We start from the raw sequence: 19375 nt of genomic DNA on the forward strand, positions 1-19375 counted from the left end.
TTTTTTTTTTTTTTTTTTTTTTTTTGTCTAATAAGATATTATATTTTAAATTTGTATAATTATCCGTAGTGTAGAATTTGAAGAGGAAACAAAAGCATGGTGCGTCCATATGTCGAATCGAGTTTGATGTGGAAACAACTATACGCAATTAGTTGGGTTTTTCAAAAAGTCATGAGATTTTCATTCACATCAGAGACACGAAAAGGAAAGGAACAATTTCCAATAAATAAATAAATAAATAATTATATTTCTTGATTAAAGAAAACGAAACCCATTAATTGTGGAGAAATGAATGGGTGGAATTAAGCCAACCTCTCACGTTTGTGTGTTTCCTTTCACTGGCCACTTCAAAGTGCAGAATTGACCCACTAAAACCCATTAATCTTTTTTTTTTTTTTAAATTTAAAATTCTCAATTAGGTCCTTTTTTGGGTTAAAATTAAAAATTGAAATTTATTAATAAATTGGTCGGGTTTTGAAGAGAAATGATCCGTCTACAGTGGAATTAATTAAAAATAATTTTAAAAAATTATGAAGAATTACTGAAAATAGATTTAGTTATTTATTTACTTTTGGGAGATGGGGAGGGCCCATAGAACCACTGAGTTGATACTTATCGGGAATAAGCATCTGCATTTTGGGTCCTTTTCAGCTTCTCTTCTACGCACTCTTGATTGGGACATTGTTTTGTTTCTCACAACATTTATGAACCTTAACATGGAAATATAATTGGATTTCCACTTTCTAATACTTTTTCCACCGAATATCATATTTTCTCTAAGTATTTTGTTTCTCTAAAATGTCTCATATCAATGAAGATAGTATTCTTCACAATGTTGGGACTCACTCTCAATAATCCTCAACGGGTTTTAATTAAATTAAAAATATTCAGTAAAAGAATTGAATTGAGAATGATGCGATATCCATTTCTTACCATCTTTTTGTTCAATATTTTCTAAAATGTTGGATATTATTTGTAATTCTCTTTAACACGTGTCCATGTGTTTACAAAAGGAAGAGTTTAAAACGATCAATTAAGTAAAAATTATTGTCTTTTTTAAATTTTAATTATGTGGGTAACATATTGATTAATTAACAATTATATTATATTATATTATATATATATACATATGTACGTATGTATGTATGACAAGTGTGTATGGTATTTTAATGGAGCGTTGTCTCTATCGAGTAGATACTATATATTTTTTTCTAAAAAGTTTTAAGGAAATCTAATGTAAAATATACACTAATAGAATTAAAGGTAGAGAGCGAAATAAATAAATAAATAAATAAATAATTTTGATTATTAGAAATGGACTACACATGTTAAGTTGGGAAAGGATCGATTTCACTTTTGGTTTTGTATTGTTATTTTTATATTAGAAGGCAACAAAATAAACAAATCAATATTATTTTATTTCATTAAAAATCTTTAATTTCGGTCATCTAAATCGAGTCGCTATCTTAGCTTTTCATTTGGATTGATAATCATTTTAGTTGCATATAATTAAAGTTTTAATTCTAAATAATTTAAGGTATTTAGATAAAATATTCACTACACTTTAAAAAGTTTTAAAATTATTTTTCATAAATTATAACAAACTAATAATCATTGGTCTTTTTCCTCTTTTTACTTAAAAACATGACTAAGTACTTATCATTTTTTTTTTGTCTTATTATGTAAATTTATCTGAAAAATCTCATATGTTTGTTTATTTATTTATTTTAAAAGAAAATCTAATACGCAATTCACTATCAATTAAATTTTTGTAAAATAAATAAAATCGATACAATAAATATAAGAAGATCAAACTCAAGAACGGAAGAATTGTTTCTATTCCATCTTTCGAGTAATCGAGTCTAGAACATAAACATTGTCTTAATATACCTTCACTCCTTAGCAGTTTTGTAACGGTTATTTTTTATTTCTCTAATAATTTAATTTCTCGATTTTCTTTCATTCTTTTTAGTTATTTATTTATTTTCATTGCTATTCTTTAAAATATACTTTAAAAAAAAATCAACTATTTAAGCTCATTATTGTTATAACTCTTTTAACTTATTTATTTTTTAAAATTATAAATTCTATAATATATTTATTATAGATTTTTTATCCATGGGTTGTAATTATTAAAATTTATTATCAAAGTACATGAATGAAAATTAAATTATTTTTTAATTAGAATAATATGACTTAATAAAAAATTTAGTCGACAAAAATTAAATCAGATTAAAAATATTTTATTTATATGAAATTGTGATAATATTTTATTGTCAAACAATTTTTTCTAGGTATCATAAACAACACGGGAGAGTTTAACCATTTTTTGAACATATTTTCTCACATAAATGAGTTAGCGGGTCGATGAATCGATTTAATAAATGATTTTTTTTCATATGCACAATTATATCGAGTCAAAAATAATAAGAAAGATAAGATTAATAACATTAATATAAAAAAAAAATTAAGAGACTAAAGATGTCTTATTCTATTTTCTAGGTAAGATGTTTAAATCGGGACCTTCATGACTAAATTAAAAAAAGCGTACAAATAAAATAATGAGAAGTTTTTAAATACTAAACAAACATTAAAATTAAATACTAATTTATTTGTTATTATTTTTTTAAGGAAAAAACAGCGTTTGTATTTACGGCTTCCGTAATCAACGAATATGACTACTTTCCTTGGTATAATTTGGTCAAGTGGGAGTGGTGGGTCCCACCTCCCATTCCAACAAAATTTTATTCAACCGTTCAAATTAGCTGGCCACAACACTTGGAGTGTAATCCCAAAATTAAGACCCAAATTATTTAATTATATTTTTTTATTTATCTTTTACAAAAGTTTTGATTAAAGGACGATTTAATTTTTCTGTGGAAAGCGTGAATCGTCCCTCAATTGAGCAAACAAAATAATATCTCCTTTGATTTTAGATCCAATAAATTCTAAACTCTCAATAATGTCAAATTAATATCACCACCTTCCAACACTAACTTATTAATTATTATTATTATTATTTATAAGCCTTACTTTTCTCTCAATTATATATCAATTAAAAGTTTAACAAATAAATAATAATAATAATAACAATATAACAAAAAAAATAAATGACATGAAATTAATTTTGATCGTAGGTTTAAAAATGAAAAATATAATATTAAATGTTTAAAGAATTTTACAATAGAATATAGATGAGATATAGGCGGTGTCAAATTTTTATGAATTAAAGAGTGCCCAAAAGAAAGGTCAGATTAGTTAATGAAAATGTAATTAAGTTGATGGAGGGCACATAATTTTGGTGGTTGCATGGGCTAATCACTCCTTTTCATTGCTTTGAATGAGTGAAATGACTATAATACCCTCTTCATTCCACGTGTTCGTCGGCTATTGGTTATCTTTAAGCGGAAGTCCACGATAAGGTACAGGGGAGGACAGAGTTGAGCAATAAACGTGTGACGTAAATCCATTTGAAAATCCACAATTGTACTGTGGAGTGGTGCTTATCGTCTTGATATAAAAAGGGCTTAAGCGTCCTTCCACTTCCGCCATATCAACAAATAAAAGAATCTCAATTTCTCAGTAGAGAGCTCTCGAAGCTCTCAATCCTCATCCATGGCGCCTCTTTCTTCAATGCTTCTCTTTGCTTTTTGTTTCTTTTTCTTTCACTCTTCCGCCGGGAAAGTCTCGCCGGACGCCCACCGCCTCACCGTCGAACTCGCCGACCTTCTGCCGTCCGCTGCCTGCAACCGCCGCTCCGTTCAAGGTCTCTCTCTGTTTCTCTAATCTCCTTTCGCTAGAATTTTCCGGCGTTACTAATTAAATTAAGATATATATTTTTTCTTAATTGGATTAGAAAATTTTATTTCGGTGAAATTAAATTTTATATAAGCACGAACCAACATTAATTTCGCTGTCAACTATATCATTACGTGTCCTAAACATAGGGAGGGCTGTTTCTTTCAACCTTAAATGTCTTGTTTTATTGTTGGCCGATTTTTCTTATTCACCTTTTTAATTATAGATACGGGGAAAATTAAAAGATTCCAAATTTTAATAATTTCACAAAAAAAAAAAAAAAAAGACCAATTGGGTCTGTCTGTCTGCCTCTCAGCCTTTTCTCTGTTGAAATTGAAGAAAATTGTATGGGTGGGGTTGTTGGTTTGTGGCTTAAAAGTAAAAGGGGAAATTATTTATTTATTTTAATAAAAAAATTCAAGAAAAGGGTCCAAATTTGTGATAAAGAAGTGACCGATCGAATTATTAACATGTTAATAAAAATACGACAACAAAATAAATGATTAATTATAGAATTTAGTTTCTATTTTCATAAGGGAATTGCTTTATTATTTTTTTTTTTTTTATGTTTTTAAATTTCTACTTACCTGCCAATAATTGTAATGTAATTCGAAAAAAGAATGTATATTTTTTTAATTAAGGAGAAAATCTTTCTTTAAATCTTGCTAAATATTTTTAATGTTCTTAAATCACGGAAATAAATAATTAAAAATTGAAATGAATACTGCTACTAGATGAGCTTGCGTTAGACGTCATCGTTTTGAAACGAAGTCAATGAATGATGGGGATAGAATCATTATTTAATAAAATAAAAATTATTTAATTTATAATTAATTAGAATTGGGAAATTAATTCTTACGTAGAGAGTCAAAAGTAGGAAAAGACAAATAAGTACACCGTCAGTGAGTACAAATATTCCGCAACCCCATACGGCTGTGATGTAAAATGTAATTAAAGCGCCAGCTGAAGCCGCCGCTATAATTGCGAAACTATCAACTACTCCATGTGGGCCTTCAAGAGGCCCATTAATGAACAGCCCATTGGAAGCCCAAAACCGTAAAACCATATTTTACATTTTTCTTCATTATTTATTTTTTAAAACAAGAAGATGTTATTTACGGGCGTTTTTGTGGGCCTGTGGCAGCCCAAATTTCAGGTGGGAGAACGCAGTCATCACTGGAGGTGATTCACCGGCACGGGCCATGCGGCGACGGAAATTCGAAAGCACCGACGGCCGCCGAATTATTCGTTCAAGATCAGGCTCGAGTGGATTTCATCCACTCGAAATTCTCAGGGGACTTCAAATCCATTGATCGTTTACGGCCGTCGAAGGCCACGAAAATCCCGGCGAAGTCCGGCGCCACCATCGGGTCCGGGAATTACATAGTGAACGTGGCTCTGGGGACGCCGAAGAAGTACTTGTCGCTTATATTTGACACTGGCAGCGATCTGACGTGGACTCAGTGCGCGCCGTGCGCCAGATATTGCTACAGCCAGAAGGACCCTGTTTTCGCCCCTTCCCAATCCACCACTTATTCCAACATCACTTGTTCTTCGCCTATCTGCTCTCAGCTTGAATCGGGCACCGGTAATTTCAATTTAATTACACATTTATATTAAATTTCAGAAACAGAATTTAATGTTGAATTTCGTGTTGTGTAAATATGCAGGGAACCAACCTGGTTGCTCCGCTGCGAAATCCTGCATTTACGGAATACAATACGGCGATCAATCTTTCTCCGTCGGATATTTCGCCAAAGAAACCTTAACCTTGACGCCCACCGATGTTATCAGCAATTTCCTCTTCGGTTGCGGCCAAAACAACCGTGGACTCTTTGGCAGCGCCGCCGGTCTCATCGGCCTTGGCCAGGACAAAATCTCCATCGTCAAACAGACGGCCCAAAAGTACGGTCAGATCTTCTCCTACTGCCTCCCTAAAACCTCAAGCTCCACCGGCTACCTAGCCTTCGGCGGCAGTGGCGGTGGCGGCGGTGCTCTGAAATACACGCCGATCACAAAAGCACACGGCGTCGCGAATTTCTATGGCGTCGACATCGTCGGTATGAAGGTCGGAGGAATTCAGATCCCGATCTCGGCGTCGGTCTTCTCGACTTCCGGCGCGATCATCGATTCCGGCACGGTGATTACGCGGCTGCCGCCAGATGCGTACAGCGCCTTGAAATCGGCGTTTCAGAAAGGAATGACGAAGTATCCAAAGGCGCCGGAGCTTTCGATTCTGGACACGTGTTACGATCTGAGCAAATACACCTCTGTAGAGATCCCGAAAGTGGATTTTCTTTTCAAAGGAGGAACGGTACTCGAACTGGACGGCACCGGAATCTTGTACGGAGCATCGACGACTCAGGTCTGTTTAGCATTCGCCGGAAATCTGGATCCGAGCTCCGTCGCCATTATTGGGAACGTGCAGCAGAAAACTATGCAGGTAGTTTACGATGTCGGTGGAGGGAAGATTGGGTTTGGTTATAATGGTTGTTAGACAGTTTGCTGTGGGGATAATGATTGGGAAAAAGAAAGAAAAATTGTTCAAAATAAGGGTTTGAAAAGCAATGAAAATTGGATCACTCATGAATTGTGTGAAAACAAATTTAAAAGAAAAAAAAAAAAAAAAAGGGGCTTAAAAGAAGTTTGCAAATGTTTAGGGTTTAAAGGCCTTTTGTTTGTTGTTTCATATATTGTTGTAATTGCAATTTGTAACCTTTCCCATTTGTAGTATTTCCTTTTTTTTTTCTTTTTATTGTAATAAAAAAATGATAAAAACGGTCAACTGAAATTGATATTTAGCTCGACCGGTTTTAAAATCGTGCGATTGACTTGAGTTATTACAAATGGTATCAGCACCAAACATTGGTCAATGAGTCAGTAAGAACGTTAGCCTTCCAAAAAAGTTATATTGTGAGATCTCATGTCGGTTGTAAAAAGGAAACGGAACAATCTTTGTAAAGGCATAAAAACCTCTCTCCAATAAACACGTTTTAAAATTGTGAAGCCAACGGCAATATATAAGAGGCGATGGGTTTGGACTATATATTCTGAATTAAAAGAAGAAGAAGAAAAAACACATTCAAGCTTTTAGTGATAAAGTGAGGCCCAAATCCAATGCTACAAGATAGGCAGCCTAAAGAAAACAGGGGATTAATGTAGTTATCTCAATTAATTAATATGCAAGTTAACTATCAATATCTTATTTTCTTTTTATAATAAATAATCATTAATCTCTATGTTGACTAAATAACGTTATCTACTTAGTTATATTTACAACAATGTTTTTGAAAAATATAAACCTAAAAAATTATTTAAGCTTTTTATTGGACTTTTGCTATTTTAGAGGTAGAATATTTTTCTCACTCCATTAATAAAAAAATAATCATAAATTTTATATTTTATTCCAAATTTATAAATTTTAAAAAATTTAAATAATACTTTAAACTTAAAAGGCAAAGGATATTTAAAAAAGAAAAAAAGAAAAAAAAAAAAAAGAAAGAAAGGAAGGCAGAATCCCGTATTTTGCTTGAAGCCAATGCTTCCTTTCTTTCCCTTTTGCTTTTCCCCCTCATAACAAACTCCATTGCAGCGATTTCTATTGAAACAGAATGATTACCATTCCTCAGAACCATCAGAGAAAATCCCCCGACGCCGAAGATTGGATCTCCGAGTCCATCAACGGTGGATCCTTACGCCACGTCGACCTGCAGACTGGAACCAACGGCTGGGCTTCGCCTCCCGGCGATCTTTTCTCCATCCGCTCCAAAAACTACTTCACGAAACGGCAAAAATCGCCTGCCGGCGATTATTTGCTTTTTCCTGCCGGCATGGACTGGCTGAAATCAACTTCCAAACTGGAAAACGTTTTGGCGCGTGAAGACAATCGCTTGTCTTTATCTCTCCTTCGAGCACAAGCGGAAGGAAAATCGCTGAAGAGCTTCATTTTCGCCGTGAATCTTCAAATCCCCAGCAATATTGACCAATACAGCGCCGTGTTCTATTTCGCCACCGAAGATCCGATCCCGACTGGTTCGCTTCTCCACCGGTTCATCCACGAGGACGATGCCTTCAGAAACGAGCGGTTCAAGATCGTGAACCGGATCGTAAATGGACCGTGGATTGTGAAGAAAACCGTCGGAAATTACAGCGCCTGTTTGCTCGGAAAGGCGTTAGCGTGCAGTTATCACAAAGGTACGAATTACTTTGAGATCGATGTCGATATCGGGAGCTCGGCGTTGGCATGCGCGATTCTGCGATTGACATTGCTTTACGTGAATTCCGTAACGATCGACATGGGATTTCTGGTCGAGGCAGTTACGGAGGATGAGTTGCCGGAGAGATTAATCGGCGCCGTTAGGGTTTCTCAGATCGAGATGGAAGCGGCGGCGGTGGTAGAATCGGTTACTGGACCGCCGCGTCCGTTAGAGAACGGTAAGGTGGATCAACTGCTGAAGTCGAGCAACGACGATTCTGAAGAAAAAATTTGTGATACAATAAATGAAATTCTTCGGATTGAAGATTCTGCAAACGTAATAAAAGCATGAATTCTGCAACAAAACAAAACATCGGATTCTCGAAGTTTCGAAGTTTTTCCTTTTTCTTTTTTTTTTTTAAAATTAACAAAAATTTAATATTGAGTTTTTTAGTGGCAAATTCATTGCTCGCTATTAGATTTCGATGGAAATGGTTTTTGTTAGCATTACATACATATTGAGAGAGAGAGATTAAGTGGAGTCTCAATCTAAGCTACAAATTCCCGTTTAAAGTTAATTATTGTAACAGAACTTTAGCCATTGTTTTATCTTCTTCTTCTATTTTTTTTTTCTGGTTTCAATTTAACATCCCTTTCATAATTCTCATATTTTGAAGTATTTCTTCTTATTCCTTTCAACCATATTTTCAAGATATCTTCGACAATTGATCCATCTCTTCGTTGTGCTCTTCCAAGTTTCTCCGTCCTATCTCTTAAAAGTTATTGGTGCTAGCTTAGTTAATTCGATCATGATCTGCTCGCGATTAGATACAATTTAAAATTTTATGTCTAATAGAAATTTAAACTTTCAATTATGTGTCTATTGAGTCGGTATGTTTTTAAAATAAAAACCAAAGTTGGATAATTTCCAATTATGTGTCTACTGAGTCAGTAAGTTCTTAAAATAAAAATTAAGGTTGGATTAAATTTGTAATTTTAAAAACCAAAGTTAAGATTAAATTTGTAATTTTAAAAGTCCGAAGTTTAGATTGGTAACTAATTAAATATACATTCAATATACTAAAAAACCAAATAAAATAATCGGTTCACTAGGTTTAAAATTTTCTAAATTTTTAACAAGGGTAGAAACTCTCGTGGTTTTGTTGGTTTCCTAAAAAAAATCCTCATATCAATGAAATGTATTCCTCACTTATAAATCCACGATCAATCCCTTAATTAGCTCACGTGGGACTCCTCTGCTAGCATTCATACCCACACAGCCCCTAATATTTAAAATCGAACTGGCCAGCATAACAATAAGGTACAAACTTCTTCCTGAGATATGACTCGACGACTAGCTAAGCCAATCTTACGAGTCAGATGATTGTGGAAATTAAGAAATGATCATAAGACATTTAAAATAAAGAAATGCAAAAGAAGCCACCGTTGATACACTACTGAAAGGAAACTAGTATGGATTATGAGAGGCATAACAAGTAGATTAGTGTTCATTTTCTTACCACCCCCAAAAGATAGAGCTCTTAATCGTTGTTTCCAAGCGAGCTTCAATTGAATTATTTGCAGTACTTTACTTCTTCTGTGTGTCTCTAAATCCTATATGAATACTGCTACTGACATACTATAAAGTCTACAGCAGACACTATAGTTCAACATACTGATATAAATATATCGAACAAAAAAGTGATAGAGAAATAGGAACCGGTATTCGTTTATTTACAAAGAAACATATTCTAACTGTGTTAGGATTATCATAGTTCGGATTATTGAGGGGAGTAGTCACACATTGGCTATCTCCATTGGTATGAAGCCTTTTGGGAAAACTAAAAGTAAAACCACGAGAACTTATGTTCAAAGTGGACAATATCATACCATTGTGGACGTCGTGGTTCCTAACATGGTATCAGAAGTCATGCACTTAACTTAGTCATGCCAATAGAATCCTCAGGTGTTGAACACAGAAATTGTAAGCCTCGAAAGTGTAGTCAAAAGTGACTCAAGTGTCGAACAAATAGTGTATTTTGTTCGAGGGCTCTGGAGAAGGAGTCGAGCCTTAATTAAGGAGAGGCTGTTCGAGAGCTCCAAAGAATGAGGCCTCAAGAGGAGTCTCTATGGTGTACTTTGTTCGAGGAGAGGATTGTTGAAAATTATTGAAAAAAGTAGTCCCTACATTGGCTAATTAAGGGGAAGATCATGAGTTTATAAGTATGGAATACTATATCTATTGATACGAGGCATTTTGGAAAAATAAAAAACAAGACAATAAGAACTTATGCTTAAAGTGGAAATTATCATACTATAGTAGAGGTTGGGAGTTCCAAACAAACATCACATATCATAAAACTTTTGATAAATGAGATCTAAAAGCTTTGTGCCAACCTTGTGCATCTTGGGTTTGAATAAGAATGTACATGTGCAAGTGAGAACGTAAAAAGTGCGTCAATATGCTTTGTTCATTACAATCCAGCTTCGATTTTATAACACCCTCGACATTGAATAGTTAAGTATAACCATTCATTGAATACAGCAATCTATATTGACGGTTATGAGTTTCTAATATTGCTCCTACTGATGTACACTATTCACTATTAGTTTACTGTATAGCATTGGCTATTGGAAATTAACGTTTAGTGCATCTCTACGAAGCATGGCGGAAAGTTACAGAAACAGCTATAACTAGACCGATCGATTAGATCAAAGAAACAGAGGAGGCAACCTATTTCGACCGACATTGAAGAAAAGATCTGCTGTGTATCATTCTCAACTGTTAGGTACAGTAACCAGTAATAGAAATGGCACCAAACACGTTTTTCTGTTAGCATTGCAGCTATGAGCTTCGTAAACAATCAAGAAATTAGGGTTCTACTAACCTTCTTGTCTTCCGCTAAGTAAATCAAACTGTTCTTTAATGTGCTTTCCGCCTTTGAGGCCTGTTTTCTGTCGCTAATCTGTAAATCCAGTAGACCTGAGACAAAACTTCGAGATCAAATGATGAATTTCACACTTGAAGCGGCTGTGTGATAGAATGAAAACGCGAAGGCTGGAGTTGAAATTGAAGTACCAGAGCGAGAACATGTGCGGCAATTAGAATAGCAACGATAAAAGGCACGACATCGAGAATCCACGGCCTTGAATCAACCTGTTGCTGGTTCGCCATTTCAGATAGAAATCAATCGCGACTACGATACCCCTGGCTTGCAAACACTTTGATTTGTTAGGTCGAACTAGAAAGTAAAGCTAGTGAGAAATGAAGCTTGAGCAATGATGAACTGACCAGGTGAAGAAGAAGCAAGGTAATGGATCGTCGTTAATGGAGTCCGATCCGACCGCTCAAGCGCCACATGTCTTACACGAGACTCCACCGCCGAAGAAGCTCCATAGAAATCATGGATTAGGACGCTCTCGCATGGCCCAATCAAAACGAGAATTCGGCCCGATTTCACAGTCCCCATGACCCATTTACCGCCAACATTAATTTATTCTAAGTGCAATTAACTAAATTTAAATATCCATTTTGACAAATATATAATTAATAACGAAAATATTCAACTTAGAGATTTAGGAAGAAATTAAAGCTATGGTGACGTGCTATGGTGACGTGTACTTGAGGTGCCAGCATGCTAATGCTGTTCCTATTGTTTCATACTTGCTTCCAAGTAATCACTTGCAATTCAATTAAGCAATCTAATCACAATTAATTAAAGGTCAAATGGTTAATTAATTTGATTACTAATTTCACCTAGTTATCTCTTTGACTTAATTATCTTATAATTAATCAGATTTTAATGACCTTAAATTTAGTTTCTCAATTCTGGCTAATTTTTAATTTTCGATTTTCATAATTTATTTTATGTTCAATAAAAATGTCTTAATTTGTATTTTTATGTTTAATAAATTATTGACATATTTAAAATTTTATGTTAAATATAGATCGATAAATTAAAAGTTCCTAACCTATTTAATATTTTTTAATTTAAAATTTTATTAGAGACAAGTTTAAAAATTCAAAGGATATTAAACATTTTTAAATTTTTAAGAAGTAAATATACACACCTTTTAAATTTAATTAATTATTTTATAAAATAAAAAACATGGTAAATTTTATTATTTTTTAAATATGCATATTTTAAAGATTTCTTATATAGATTTATTGGATAATTTTAAATTTATATATATTTAATCTATAACATTTCATTATATCTAATAAGGCATTAATTTTTTATTTTCTGTTTTTTGTTTATAAAAAAGTGAACACATAAAACTTAATTAATCTATTAGATAACTTTTTAAAGAAAATTTACGCAATTTTAAAATTATTTTTTTTAACCAGATAATTACAAATCTCAAACAAATAAAAAAAACTCGTGTGTATATATACATATATGGCCGCACGGATGTAAAAGAAAGGAAAATATACCATGTAGCTAAGGCTCACAAAAAGAGTGGTGTACCTTTTTTGTACGTGCGCCACGTATGTGTTATGGGCCCGAGAAAGAACGGGCATGCCTATTCCAACTGCTCTTCAAAATTTCTCACGGTCGCATTGACTCAGTCCTACCGTAAGCTCACCTCTTCCTGCGGCGACGCCTAATTCTTCGAGACTATTAACCCCGGCTTTACCCCTTTTCCGGTACGCCAAATAACTTTTTTTTTTTCTTCCGCTAAATTAATAAAAATTCTTTAAATTATATAAATTATTTAAAATTATTTTTTAATTTTTCAGAATTCCACCGATGTTTTAAAAAAACATTTGTTTGGAATAAAAATAGGTTGTATTTAAAAAATACACTTAAAAGTAATAAAAAAAAAACCTAAACCCTATATTTAAAAATACTCTTAACCTTTGTAAAAAACTGAAAAAAGTGTTAAATAAATAGATAAAAACCTTTCATAGACCCATCGTAGATTACCTCCATTTTAATATTATTTTAAAAATTTATTAGTATTTTTGAGATGTGATATTATTAATGGTAAGAGATTAAAGTATTTTGGAAGTTATTAAAAAATTTTAAGAAAGTTAATAAAACTTTTAAAAAATAATTTTAAAGTATTTTATTTTTTAAATAAAGTATTTAACTTTTAAACATTTTTTAAATTTTATTAAGAATTTAAAGACATGGTTAAAAATATTTAAAAGTTTTATGAATATTTAAAATAAAATAAAAAGTCTTTATTTTATTTCATTATTACTATTTTTTCTCTCGTTTTTAGTAAAATAATACCAAAATTTAAAATATCTCCTCTTATTTATCCCCAATCTTCAAGTTTCTTTTCCGAAAAACTATATAACAATTTTTTTAAATTTAGATTTTCCTCTTAGCTGATCCAACAAACCAACATCCCAAAAAGTGCAACAAAATCCTCCCCTGTTTCGTTGTCTCCCTTAAACGCTTCTTCTTCTTCTTCTTCTTCCACCAGGTATTCTTTCTCTAGAAACTTCTCTCTCTAAGACTTTCTAACTTGGTCTTCGTGTTTGTTGGTTTATGTTGTTGAATGATTTGCTATATGGTTGTAATTATTGGTCCAATTATCATCATCGCTGTCTGATGTTTTGGCCGAAACTTTTGGGTTTCACATGGCGTCCGTGTTCTCGAAAGATATAAGATCCGTGTTATTGCATAATTTTTCAGGATTATTTCTGTTTATTGTGAAATCTGAAACTGGAGGGTTGTGGTTGTGGTTGTGGATATAATTTCAGGTTCCGGTTTGATTTCGGCGGTTCCGCGGGCATTCGAGGAACGCCTTGTTCCTTCCACTTCTGTAACCATAGCTTCTAGAACTTGTTTGTTAGTTTTATTTTTTCTTTGTTCCATTTTGATCGAAGGGATTGGAGCTGGCTATGTTCAGAGCCTAGACAACATGGGCTATCTGGATTCAGTCTTGTCTTGCTCGAGCCAGATTCATGCTGCTGAGGAGGCACCTGTTAGCGGCGGGGGACTTAGGTATTCGTAGTTTTTTGTTCGTAAATCTATCTGGTGGATCCAAAGCCGTTTCGATTGATTAATATATTCTTCTGTGAATTTACGGTTTCTTTTTAATTTCGATGTCAAAAGAACAGAATCATATTAAAGTTTGGTCGTGATTTCTGAGTAATATTATTCCTTAATTGTGTAAGCGATTGTTAGAGGTATCCTCAATCGATTGGTTTTGTAATATTTCGTTGTTTATCCTTGTAAATTGCCTTTAATTTTAGATTCCTTGACGATCGCCTTCTCTGAAACTCATGCATAGTCCATTCATCAATTCAATTTTGCGATTGACTGGCAATGATGACGTTGACTTGCAGTACCTCTGGCTCCATTTGAAGGATTAAATCTCAATTTCAGGGCTGTGGAGGTTGAAGTTTTCTTATGGTTTTATTGTTAGTAGGGAAGTTGATTGTGCTGATATTCGATTTTGATTGTCGACGTTCTTGGATCGTGCTTTAGCTTCTCTACTTATTGAAGAGTTTTATCGTTTCCTCTTTCTGATTAATTTTCATTCGTGACCGAAGATACTCAATACTGAAAATATATTTTTACTCAATATCAGTCAGAATGGAAAGTTCAGCTATGGATATGCTAGCTCTCCAGGAAAGAGATCTTCGATGGAAGATTTTTACGAGACACGAATCGACGGTGTGGAAGGAGAAATAGTTGGTCTATTTGGTGTTTTCGACGGTATGTGGAGTTTCCTCTTCGACATCAATGTTTATATCTAATTTGCATTGCAGCTACAATGGTTACTGCCAAAGAATTGTGTTTCTGGTGATACGCAGCTATATTTTGATAACTTTTGGTAGTACAGTATTCGGTGGCCGATATATGGACGAGAATATTTATAAATTTTGCTTTTGTTTCTTCCTCATCTTACAACAAGGTGATCCTGAGTTTTAGGATTTTATTCATTAGATTTTTCATTGTATTTTGGATTCACATGACTTTTTCAACGCTTTCCGGGTTCTGTAAATTCTTTTGACTTGTGTTTCTGGTCCACAAGTGTTATTCATTGGTATTAATGATGGCTCAAGAACGATGCACAAGAGTTTTTGTGATATTTCACATCGGTTGGGGAGGAGAACGAAGCACCTTTTATAAGAGTGTAGAAACCTCTTCTCAGTAGACGTGTTTTAAAAACCTTGAGGGAAAGCTTGAAAGAGAAAGTCCAAAGAGGACAATATCTGCTAGCGGTGGGCCTGGGCCGTTACAGTTTTCTCTGCTCCCTATTGTGGCTGCTGATGTACCTGGTAATTTCAAGGAGGAACACTAAATATCTCCTTTTTGTTGTTTAGGTCATGGCGGAGCACGAGCGGCGGAGTATGTTAAGCACAATCTTTTTAGTAATTTGATCAGGCATCCAAAGTTCATTTCAGATACCAAATCTGCTATAGGTACAATCTTCTTTGATTTGCTAGCCTAACTAAAATTTTCTGTTATCTCTAATCAAATGACTGTTTTTGCGCAGCCGATGCATACAACCACACAGACACGGAATTTCTGAAGTTGGAAAATAATCAAAACAAAGATGCTGGATCAACTGCTTCCACTGCCATCCTAGTTGGTGACCGTTTACTTGTTGCAAATGTTGGTGACTCTAGAGCTGTTATTTCCCGGGGTGGCACTGGTAAGAACGTTCATTCATTTCTGTGTTGTTTGGCGGAGGGTTTCCCGACCCTCTCCTCTTTTTAAAGTTTGGTTGATCGTAGTTTGTAAAGTTATCATTGCCGTTATGTTTTGTGACTTGATGTTTCTTATAATTCATATTTTGGTAGTCCTGTTTGGTTCATGGAATTTCCTCTTTAAGTAACGTGGTCGAATTTTTTATTCTATGAAACGTTGGAACGAATTTGGCATTGGTGATAATTAGCTATAGAAAAGAATTCTTGCATTGCAGTTTTAGTATAGATGCAAAACCAGATCTGATTGCTTCACTAATACTTTTACTTGCGAATTAGAGGCTATCCTTGTTCTTTCTAAGTAATACGGGGAACGGAACATGAACGCGTTTTTAAATTTTGAAGGAGGAAAGCACGGTCTTCTCTCTCCGTGGGAGTGTTTCTAAAAGAATTCTTCTTGCTTATAATATATCATATATTTATAGTTTCTGCCATTTCTGATATAGAACTAGATAGATTCTTTTCCATACATGATTATCATATGACAGTTATTATCTCCATGCGAGTTGAGGACTTGTTGAACTTGAATGATTAAATGCTCACGACTCTTTTCCCTCATTTTCGATTATTTTACCGTATATCTTTTATTTCATATAGCCATTGCTGTCTCTCGAGATCATAAGCCTGACCAAACTGATGAGCGACGACGAATCGAGGATGCAGGAGGATTTGTGATGTGGGCTGGTAAGGTTATCATACCCTCTATCATAACATTTAAAGAACGATGGCCATCACATTTTACTGACTGGATGTAACATGAACAGGAACTTGGAGAGTTGGAGGTGTTCTTGCTGTCTCACGTGCATTTGGGGATAGGTTGTTAAAGCAATATGTTGTTGCTGACCCTGAAATTCAGGTGCATTTTACGTTGTTGACAACCGAAAAACGAATACGCTATTAGGAACCATGTGTCTAAACCGTTAACTTACAGGAGGAAAAGATTGATAGCTCGCTCGAGATTCTTATACTTGCAAGCGATGGACTGTGGGACGTCGTCTCTAACGAGGTTTACAAAGTCCTTTCATTTCATTTACCATCGGTTTACAACTCTCAATTTCAATGTCAAATTGCGAGTTCTATAAACATCCGTAACTCATGATCTGGATGGCCAGTTCATCTTAAACTATAAAGTTTACCAAACGTTCAATACTTTCTTCAGGAAGCTGTAGCTATGACTAAACCAATTCAGGACCCAGAAGAGGCAGCAAAGAGGTTGTTACAAGAAGCATATCAGAGAGGCAGTGCCGATAACATTACTTGTGTCGTCGTCCGTTTCTTGGCGAATCAAGGAAGTTCCTCAGGGTAAGACTGTTTTTCCTAGCTTTTTCGCTCTCCGATCCTGAATCGCAACGTTCGGTGGCTTTTACTCATAGGAAATTCCAATAGCATTGTTGATTGTACTATAAAAAGGATATAGACATAACGAGAAGTTGTCCGGTTTGTTCTTAAGCTTCGAGACTGGTGGTTGTAGAAATGCAAAGTGTTATTGTTTGTGTGGTCGTCAACCCGTCCTAGTAGCATCATCTTTTTTCTTCTGGTCAACGGAGTTTGATCCAATTAGTATTAATTTTTATTTATTAGTTATTTCATAAAATTTTAATTTGGAAAGTGTTAAAATCATTTATATAATTACCAAATTAGTATAAATGTCTATAACTCACTTTTTTTCCTGTATTTGGCAATTTCCGAATATTCCAAATATTCCAAATATTCTATTATTCCTGTCTCTCCACACTAATAAATGCCGTTTCCTTGAAAAGCAAACGCGGCTTCACGTCGCCGCACGCAGTTTTTACCGATGGTTCGGTGCAGTACAGCTCGTTTTCCAACGCCAAATGAAATTCCCAAGTCTAACCTACCTGTTTTAGCTTTTCTTGCCTTCCAAGAATGTCGACATTTGCTGTCATGCCCTCGCTCAAATTTCCATTTGTCAATGCCCCCCTTCTTCATGGGCCCCACCTCCACCTCGTTCCACTTCATTTAGATTACCAAAAACTTTCCTCTCACAATATTAAAAAAAAAAAAAAAAAAAGGAATTCCCATTCAATATCTTAATTTCTTTATTTATTTTTAAATATTTTTCTTATTTTTGATATTAGCCACATTTAAAAAATATTGTGGGTTTTGTAAAATAAAACAAATCTCTATGACCCAATTGTTAAATTATGTTGACCAGAAGTTTCAAGCATTTTTATAACCATTTGATTTGGCGTACTGAATGTCAATTATCGAAACTTTTATTAAATTTTTAGGGGCATCTATTTATTTATTAAATATAATATTATAAAAAATGAAAATCCAATAAGAAAATATTTATAAAAAAAAACCTATTTTCTTTTTGCTCCCAGCAACTGGAGGTGGGAAAATGGACACGGTTCGCTCAGAATATATCTCTTCTCTCTCGTCTGCGTCATTTCATTTCTTAACGCTTTATTCTCCTCTCTCTAGTTTTCCCTCGGACGACATCCAGCAATTAAAATAATAACATTAATAAATGAATCAATAAATAAATCACTATTCGAAGTGACCTTGATTAACTTACAATTAATGAAAAAGAAATACGATTATTCTCATTATTGTCCATTTGTATATGTTTTGTTTAATCAAATTTCTAAAAGCATTTTTCTAGAATTGATTTTATTTATATTGATCAGATTGATGATATTTTTCTTTAATAAACGTTCGGTTCTTACCGAAATTGGTAAAGCGGAAATGTGATTTCAATCTCAATCAAACTGGGAGGAATATCGGATGATAATTTCCATCGTAATTTACAGTTTTTTCTTCAGAAAAAACAGAGCTCGATTAGAACTCTACAAAATTGGTGGCAAAATTTCTCGATCGGAAAACAATTTATTTGAAACTCACTCGTGTTCTTCCTCGCCGGATTCCTGAATGACTGTGGTCGCTTCAGAAGAAACTTCTCGATCATACACTTTGGTCGATTTCTCCGAATTTTCCGCTGTCTTTTTCTCCTCAACGGCGGTTTTCACGGCGGAGGAAATTCGTACGCACACAGGCCTGGCTAAGAACGTCGGTTTCTGGTTTCCGGCCATTATGACCAGAACGTTCTCGTCGTAGTTAGCCTTCTCAGACTGCATCTCCGAGTCGATTTTAGCTTCGTTACTTCCCCCGTTCTCCAAATCGTCGCTGCCTCTGTTCCGTCGGCAGAGGTTCCAGTGAGAACAGGCCAAAAGGACGAGCGAAAAGGTGATCAGGATCATCATCGACGCAAGGCCGCCGAAGAGATACGGAAACGGAGAGTGCCACAGCGATCGCTCTGCAATGTTCGGACTGGTCAACGGCGAAGAGTATTGTGCCGACGGTGAGATTCTCTCCATTGATTTAAGCTTCCTTTTGCTCTGTTACTGAATTCGTTTAATCTCTGTTCTGATTTGATCGGAAGAAACAATAGAAACGGAAATGGAAAAGGAAATTATTAGGTCTGTGAGATGAAAGAGCGTGATGAATGAAGTATTTATAGGAGGAAGAAAGCAAGCTGGATAGGGACAAAGGAACGGAGCGTTTTTTTTCGCCTCATTTCTTTCTCTTATCCTGCGTTAGCTTTTCCTGATGGGTCACGTTTGTCGGTTTGTTTAAGAAGGGAATATTCTCTTTTACTCGCCCGAGTTTTAACTTTTATTAGATCACGAATTTGTCCACTTTTTAGTTTATATGCACTCATGCTAAATAATTTATGGGTCCTAAAG

The 19375-nt window shown here is 34.4% G+C and overlaps 5 protein-coding genes across 10 annotated transcripts; 3 read left to right on the top strand and 2 right to left on the bottom strand.

Moving 5' to 3' along the window:
* Window positions 1–3530: 3530 nt before the first annotated feature.
* Window positions 3531–6522, top strand: LOC111477209 (aspartyl protease family protein At5g10770-like). Of its 2 annotated transcripts, none has more exons than XM_023121243.1 (3): window positions 3531–3766; window positions 4955–5386; window positions 5469–6522. In XM_023121243.1, the coding sequence occupies exons 1-3, from the start codon at window positions 3616–3618 to the stop codon at window positions 6293–6295; spliced, it is 1410 nt and encodes a 469-aa protein (XP_022977011.1). In that variant the 5' UTR covers window positions 3531–3615; the 3' UTR covers window positions 6296–6522. The 2 variants fall into 2 exon arrangements, with proteins under 2 accessions (XP_022977011.1, XP_022977010.1); XM_023121242.1 differs by having other exon boundaries at window positions 3532–3766; window positions 4943–5386.
* A 731-nt stretch (window positions 6523–7253) lies between these two features.
* LOC111477253 (protein ENHANCED DISEASE RESISTANCE 2-like) lies at window positions 7254–8650 on the top strand. The gene has a single exon (XM_023121308.1). The coding sequence runs from the start codon at window positions 7410–7412 to the stop codon at window positions 8343–8345; it is 936 nt and encodes a 311-aa protein (XP_022977076.1). The 5' UTR covers window positions 7254–7409; the 3' UTR covers window positions 8346–8650.
* Window positions 8185–11425, bottom strand: LOC111477303. Of its 3 annotated transcripts, none has more exons than XM_023121386.1 (4): window positions 11286–11424; window positions 11073–11201; window positions 10882–10976; window positions 8185–8271 (listed from the first exon to the last, which is right to left on the bottom strand). In XM_023121386.1, the coding sequence occupies exons 2-3, from the start codon at window positions 11166–11168 to the stop codon at window positions 10917–10919; spliced, it is 156 nt and encodes a 51-aa protein (XP_022977154.1). In that variant the 5' UTR covers window positions 11169–11201; window positions 11286–11424; the 3' UTR covers window positions 8185–8271; window positions 10882–10916. The 3 variants fall into 3 exon arrangements, with proteins under 3 accessions (XP_022977154.1, XP_022977155.1, XP_022977153.1); XM_023121387.1 differs by lacking the exon at window positions 8185–8271 and adding an exon at window positions 9782–9801 and having other exon boundaries at window positions 11286–11425; XM_023121385.1 differs by lacking the exon at window positions 8185–8271 and having other exon boundaries at window positions 10500–10976.
* Window positions 11426–13319: 1894 nt separating this feature from the next.
* On the top strand, window positions 13320–17170 carry LOC111477257 (probable protein phosphatase 2C 59). Of its 3 annotated transcripts, none has more exons than XM_023121315.1 (9): window positions 13320–13429; window positions 13710–13953; window positions 14543–14670; window positions 15282–15380; window positions 15455–15613; window positions 16263–16349; window positions 16430–16521; window positions 16597–16671; window positions 16825–17170. In XM_023121315.1, the coding sequence occupies exons 2-9, from the start codon at window positions 13871–13873 to the stop codon at window positions 16969–16971; spliced, it is 870 nt and encodes a 289-aa protein (XP_022977083.1). In that variant the 5' UTR covers window positions 13320–13429; window positions 13710–13870; the 3' UTR covers window positions 16972–17170. The 3 variants fall into 3 exon arrangements, with proteins under 3 accessions (XP_022977083.1, XP_022977084.1, XP_022977085.1); XM_023121316.1 differs by having other exon boundaries at window positions 13324–13429; window positions 13836–13953; XM_023121317.1 differs by lacking the exon at window positions 13320–13429 and adding an exon at window positions 14205–14347 and having other exon boundaries at window positions 13886–13953.
* A 1231-nt stretch (window positions 17171–18401) lies between these two features.
* Window positions 18402–19105, bottom strand: LOC111477289 (protein GLUTAMINE DUMPER 5-like). The gene has a single exon (XM_023121358.1). It carries the CDS (start codon window positions 19004–19006, stop codon window positions 18530–18532), a length of 477 nt encoding a protein of 158 aa, XP_022977126.1. The 5' UTR covers window positions 19007–19105; the 3' UTR covers window positions 18402–18529.
* Window positions 19106–19375: the final 270 nt, after the last annotated feature.

This window comes from Cucurbita maxima, unplaced genomic scaffold (assembly GCF_002738345.1).
Source record: "Cucurbita maxima cultivar Rimu unplaced genomic scaffold, Cmax_1.0 Cma_Scf00003, whole genome shotgun sequence".
NCBI classification, from domain to species: Eukaryota; Viridiplantae; Streptophyta; class Magnoliopsida; order Cucurbitales; family Cucurbitaceae; genus Cucurbita; species Cucurbita maxima.

What these genes read in the sequence shown, in the direction of transcription:
- LOC111477209 (XM_023121242.1), top strand. Translation starts at nt 3,616, where the DNA reads ATGGCGCCTCTTTCTTCAATGCTTCTCTTTGCTTTTTGTTTCTTTTTC. An exon ending in CAACCGCCGCTCCGTTCAAG is followed by an intron (nt 3,767 to 4,942) that starts GTCTCTCTCTGT and finishes GGCCTGTGGCAG; the next exon opens with CCCAAATTTCAGGTGGGAGA. An exon ending in TCAGCTTGAATCGGGCACCG is followed by an intron (nt 5,387 to 5,468) that starts GTAATTTCAATT and finishes GTAAATATGCAG; the next exon opens with GGAACCAACCTGGTTGCTCC.
- LOC111477289 (XM_023121358.1), bottom strand. Translation starts at nt 19,006, where the DNA reads ATGGAGAGAATCTCACCGTCGGCACAATACTCTTCGCCGTTGACCAGT.
- LOC111477253 (XM_023121308.1), top strand. Translation starts at nt 7,410, where the DNA reads ATGATTACCATTCCTCAGAACCATCAGAGAAAATCCCCCGACGCCGAA.
- LOC111477257 (XM_023121315.1), top strand. Translation starts at nt 13,871, where the DNA reads ATGGGCTATCTGGATTCAGTCTTGTCTTGCTCGAGCCAGATTCATGCT. An exon ending in GTTAGCGGCGGGGGACTTAG is followed by an intron (nt 13,954 to 14,542) that starts GTATTCGTAGTT and finishes ACTCAATATCAG; the next exon opens with TCAGAATGGAAAGTTCAGCT. An exon ending in AGATACCAAATCTGCTATAG is followed by an intron (nt 15,381 to 15,454) that starts GTACAATCTTCT and finishes GTTTTTGCGCAG; the next exon opens with CCGATGCATACAACCACACA.
- LOC111477303 (XM_023121386.1), bottom strand. Translation starts at nt 11,168, where the DNA reads ATGGCGAACCAGCAACAGGTTGATTCAAGGCCGTGGATTCTCGATGTC. An exon ending in CCGCACATGTTCTCGCTCTG is followed by an intron (nt 10,977 to 11,072) that starts GTACTTCAATTT and finishes GTTTTGTCTCAG; the next exon opens with GTCTACTGGATTTACAGATT.